The 6,071-nt window shown below is 33.2% G+C and overlaps 1 protein-coding gene across 1 annotated transcript in view; it reads left to right on the top strand.

Moving 5' to 3' along the window:
* Positions 1-3,223, top strand: part of LOC105621584 (multidrug resistance-associated protein 7) — a 7,552-nt gene extending 4,329 nt beyond the window's left edge. Inside the window, exons 9-16 of the mRNA XM_012203053.1 lie at positions 111-322; positions 417-1,272; positions 1,345-1,571; positions 1,652-2,158; positions 2,235-2,426; positions 2,493-2,736; positions 2,810-2,949; positions 3,106-3,223. Coding sequence (XP_012058443.1) covers positions 111-322; positions 417-1,272; positions 1,345-1,571; positions 1,652-2,158; positions 2,235-2,426; positions 2,493-2,736; positions 2,810-2,949; positions 3,106-3,223 — 2,496 coding nt within the window. The remainder of the gene's footprint in view (positions 1-110; positions 323-416; positions 1,273-1,344; positions 1,572-1,651; positions 2,159-2,234; positions 2,427-2,492; positions 2,737-2,809; positions 2,950-3,105) is intronic.
* Positions 3,224-6,071: the final 2,848 nt, after the last annotated feature.

Below are 6,071 nucleotides of genomic sequence, written 5' to 3'. Positions count from 1 at the left end.
AAGTAAATAATTAATTACTATATATATATATATATATATATATATATATATATATATATACAGTATATATATATATATATATATATTTTATATTCACATGTTTTATATAGGGACAATTGATTGGCATTATGGGCAAGATTGGAAGTGGAAAAACTTTACTCTTAGATGGTATTTTGGCTGAAATTACAAAAACCAGTGGGATAATAGCGGTTAATGACGATCACAAAGGTTTTGGATATGTAAAACAAAATCCTTGGCTACAACGTGGTACAATCCGAGATAATATACTGTTTGGAAAACCATACGATCATAATAAATACAAGTAAGTATCGATTGTGGCTTAAAATTAATTCCAATGATAAATTTGTTTATATCATGTACATTATAACTTAATATTTTATTTACATTTATAACAGGAACATTTTAAATGCCTGCGCGCTCACATCTGATTTGAATTTACTGCCTAATAAAGACTTTACAGCTGTTGGTGAAGCCGGAAACACTTTAAGTGGCGGTCAAAAGACAAGAATTTCCCTGGCTCGCGCTATATATGCGGATAAAGATATTTATTTGCTAGATGATATATTAGCGACATTGGATGTCAGAATTGCCAGACATATTTTCCAGCATGTAATTCTGGGTTTGTTACGAAATAAAACTAGAATATTGTGTACGCATCAGATTCAATACTTGGTTCATGCAGATTTAGTTATCGAAATGTCGAAAGGAAAAATTATTAATCAAGGAAAACCGAGTGACATATTGCCCGATTTGGAAGATTATCTTTTGTTGTCAGATTCCATTGAATCCGACATGGACATAATTTCTAGGGCACAACCAAATGAATTTAATCGATTGGAAAAAGATGAGATAGATCCATTACTTGACAAGGAAGCGACCGAAAAAGGGACAGTACATTTCTCGGTGTATACATGTTACGTCAAAGCCATAGGACGATACTTGGTGATTTCGATATTTTTATCTATGATTCTGATGCAAAGTTCGAAAAACATTACGGATTTATGGCTGTCATACTGGGTGACGCACGCTAATGCCACAGCAACTAATTCAACCGACACATCTAGATTTGGAAAATTACAACTTTATTACGATAATTACGGTTTCCACGATACAAAATATTACTTAATAGTTTATAGCTTGCTAGCTACATTAAATTCTATTTTTACTTTAATTAGAGCTTTTATCTTTGCGTATGGTGGAATACATGCAGCTGTAACGATGCATAAGCAACTTTTAAAGATAATTATGCGGGTGAATATAAACTAGAGATATAAGAATAATTATTATTTTGACTAAGAATTTATTATAAAAATATTGTTTCAGGCAAGAACAATATTTTTCGATATTCAACCGGTTGGAAGGATCATAAATAGGTTCTCTTCCGATACATATACAATTGATGACACTTTGCCTTTTATTACTAACATCTTGTTGGCACATCTATTTGGCTTGGTTGCTACTATTATAGTTACAGCTTATGGACTACCATGGATTTTCCTGATATTAGCACCTCTTATACCCATCTATCATTGGATACAAAATCATTACAGGTAATATTGTACAAATTTGTACAAATAATAAATATAATAATTGGTATTTATTAAAATTTTATTTTCGAATTATCTTCCAGGTTAACGTCGAGAGAAATAAAACGATTATCCAGTATCACGTTGTCTCCCTTGTATGCCCATTTCAATGAAACTTTGAACGGCTTGACGAATATTAGAGCCTTTCGTACTGTACCTCGCTTCAAACAGGAAAACGAATTACTATTAGAAACTAGTCAGAAAACGCAATTTGCCTCTATAGCTATCGGTCAGTGGCTTGCACTGAGGTTACAATTGATCGGTGTTGCTCTTTTGGCCGGAGTCAGCGTCATGGCAGTTTTACAACATCAATATAATATAGCTGATCCTGGTTTGATTGGTTTAGCGATTACGTATGCGTTGTCTGTAACTGGATTGTTATCTGGGGTAGTGAACTCTTTTACTGAAACAGAAAGAGAAATGATTGCGGTGGAACGAATCAAACAGTATTTAGACAACGTGCCGACCGAGAATACAATGGGCACTAATCCACCTTACGCGTGGCCTAGTCAGGGTGTTGTAGAGTTTCGAGAAGTTGTTTTAAAATATAGGTAATAGCTTTGAACTTTCGATCCAGAGTAATATATATTTATGATATTTGGAAAACATTATTTATTACATTTGCAGAGATCATTTGGTGCCATCTTTGAAGGAAGTAACATTTGTTACGCGACCAGCGGAGAAAATAGGCGTCGTTGGTCGAACTGGTGCTGGAAAAAGTTCATTGTTAGCTTCGTTATTCAGATTAACAGAAATTAATTCTGGAAGTATATTAATTGATAACGTGAATATTCAAATGTTGTCATTGAAAGCGTTAAGGTAATATTCATCAAACTTGCAAAAAATTATCGTTATTAATAATAATTATTTAAAAAATCATTCTAGATCTCGTTTAGCTATTATACCTCAAAATCCATTTCTCTTCTCGGGTACTATACGAGAAAACGTGGATCCATTGGATCAGTACACCGACATGCATATATATAAAACTCTCGAAAAGTGTAAAGTGCATTCTTTAGTTCATCGATTAGGTGGGTTGGGCGCAATCTTGGACGAAGGTGGCAATAATCTCAGTGCTGGTCAGAGACAATTATTTTGCTTAGTCAGGGCTGTGCTACATAATGCTAAGGTACTTCTTATCCATAACATCGTTCAAAAAAACTGAAACATTAACAATCTTAATACTTATTAATCGTCTGTAGATTGTCTGCATTGACGAAGCAACCGCGAATGTAGATCAGGAGACGGACAAATTTATTCAGTCGACGATAAAATCTTCCTTCCAAAGTGCGACAGTTATTACCATTGCTCATAGAATAAGAACGATTATGCATTGTGATAGGTATTGTAATTTTCATATTTAAACATTTGCTTAAATATATTAATAAATTATATATATTATGTATATTAATAATTTGCAGATACAGAAAATCATTTTTTTAAGTTTAATAATCGCTAACTTTTTTTGTCTAAAATCTTATTTCTCTTTTCCATTCAGGGTTTTAGTGATGGGGGATGGTGAAGTTCTGGAATTCGATGAGCCAAATTTATTGATTCAGAATACCGATTCCTATTTTTATCAACTGGCTAATCAGGAGTTTTCAGATCAAGAATGATTAAACATATGAGGCAATTTGATTGTATATAATGAGTGCATCTAGTATTATACATGGGATTATATAATGTATATTGTGCGCACAATATAATATTCCAAGAGAGAAGAATTATTTTTGTATGAATATGGCAGGATTTTATATATATATATATATATATATATATATATATATACATTTTTTTAAAAGAATAATCTAAGAGAATAATGTCTTCGAAAACGAATATTTTTATTTATGACATATTTAATGTATATTAATATTATGATTTTAAACATTATATACATATAATTATAAGTAAATCTGAGAGTTAATTATCATTTATATGAAAATAATAACATTATTCATCATACCATATTTTATATACAAATAAATATAAAGAGTAAATAAAAAAATCGAACGTTTTGATCAATTTCCTATAGCTTATACAATTTATAGATACATTGAAGGGATAATCTTCACCAATTTGATTAAAACTTTTATTTCAAAATATCGATTTCTCAGGGATATACCTATGTAGCTGCTACATCATTGCGTGCGTGCGTACGTGAAAATATTTGAATTACCTACATTGCTTTGCATATTACTGTGAGTTCTGCTCCGAGAACAAGTTTATCTGAGGAACGTGCGGCCGGTGCGATTTATATCATAATTAGAAATTCTCGCTGTTAAAGGCAAACGTTTTACAATAGAGTTTCGCGAAGTTAATTAAAGCTTCGTAGTGCGCGCACTACGTGTACGTCTTGCGAGTTACGTTTGTCTGTGCATGTATGTGTATGTATGTCTGTATTTACGTGAGCTCAAGAAGCGGAATGTACTCCGATGATATCCTGCATTCAACCATTCGACGTTTCCATGCTTTCATCGTTACAAGGCGGCGAAAACTAATGCGCTATAGCGCCAGCTAATTTGCTCCCCGTTTTTTAATTACCCGACATTTAGCGGGATAATACACCCTGCTATGTCGACGAGGCGTTTCACGCATTCACGTGCCGACTGAATTACGAGAATACGGGAAAAATATGAGCTGTTTTGGTTGGGAAACAAGCGTTATTCACGGCGCTAATGACGTCGTTTATTTTACATGATCAGAGTCGGTCTTCTGCGGCTTTCTGCGATGCAAGGAACTCGTCGAATAAAGCTAAACTCTGCTTGCTGTCGTGGTTGAGAATTATTCCCAATAGATATATGATTTCCTCGAAAGAATGAACGAACTCTGGAAGTTCGATATTGGGAAAATTACGTTTTCAGATTTTCAACTTTCATCGGTAAAATTAAAAAGAATTATGTGAGGTAGTATTCAGAAAATATATACGATATAATTTTACATTGCACATTTAACAGCTATTTAAAATTGATTTTAGTTTAATTGGTCATTTTAGTTTGTTAATATTGGAGATACGACATTTCAATAATTGTTCTATTGTCTACAATTTATATACATATATGTAGATAGATATGTAGATAGATATATACAGAGTGGATACTAAAAACTCTAAAAGATTTTAAGGGATGATTCCTCACACAAATTAAAGAAAACTTCGTATTATTACTTTATATAAAAAATTTATCAAAGTTGAAAAAAAATTCGTTTTTCCCAAAAATTTCGAAAATCACTTATCTTGATCTTTTTAAAGTTTCAACTTTGACATCCCCTATATATCTTGAAACAAAGTCATTTTGAATATGAAAAGTTTTTGTCTTGAATTTGTATAAAGAATGACTTTTTAAAATATTTATGAATATTTAATAATTTCACTTTGTGCGTGCGTGCGTGCGTGCGTGCGTGCGTGCGTGCGTGCGTGCGTGCGTGCGTGTGTGCGTGTGCGTGTGCGTGTGCGTGCGTGCGTGTGCGTGCGTACCTCCGTATTTATTTTAATTAAAATAAAAACAGTCGGAAAAATCGAGCAAAAATCTGCTTATCGCATTTTATAAGCCGTCTGTCGCGAAGTTATCGGCGCATAATATAACTCTATGATAAGGTTCGCTTTTCAATTAAAATTGTCTGTACTTTGCGATGAAAGCTCATGTGTCTCAATGGCACTGTACAACTGATGACAAGTACAAAGGAAAAAAAAAGATAATACGGTATGATAGAACCATTAGATTTTCTTTTTGTTTGTACTGTATATTACATGAAAGTATTCACGGCAGGAATACTTTTACAACAGGACATTCTATAGTTCATGGTGAAAAGTATCAGTAATTCACAGTAAAATTGAATTCCCCCTATCCTTATATCGGGTTTTTTTAAATTTCTCATATTTCTAATATATAATACACATATTTCATTATTAAATTCCCCTGCTTTTCGTATTAAACATAATTTAATCATAAAATTATCAATACATATATCTGTATTGTCTAAAAAAATTTAAATTCTTTGAATAACGAAATGTCACAATGTATTTTGATTGTTTGCTGAGAAAATTCTACGCAAAGAGAACAGCATAATTATTTAGCAAGCTTTGTGAAGTGAGCAAGATATAATATTTGAGCGAACGTGTGCCCTCAAAAGGCTAGTTCATTAGATTACATCATAGCTTCGTGAAATATTTGAAATCTCATCTTGGACGCGACGGTAGTTTGTTGTATTACGGACGCGATATGCAGGTCTTTCGCTCTTACTATGCTTGGCAGATACTTGAGGTCCTGAAGTAGCCACTATACTATAGGGGACTGACTGGCTGACTACTCCAAAAGTGCACCTATTGAGGGTTCAACGAACATGCAGCCCTAGAAATCTATATTAGAACACAAAAAGCGAGAGCGAGAGAGAGAGAGAGAGAGAGAGAGAGAGAGAGAGAGAGAGAAGAGAGAGAGAGAGAGAGAGAGAGAGGAGGAGAGTAGTAGT

Source organism: Atta cephalotes (assembly GCF_000143395.1).
Source record: "Atta cephalotes unplaced genomic scaffold scaffold00034, whole genome shotgun sequence".
NCBI classification, from domain to species: Eukaryota; Metazoa; Arthropoda; class Insecta; order Hymenoptera; family Formicidae; genus Atta; species Atta cephalotes.
Note: the sequence above shows the minus strand (reverse complement) of the source record. Positions and strands in the feature narration are given on the sequence as shown.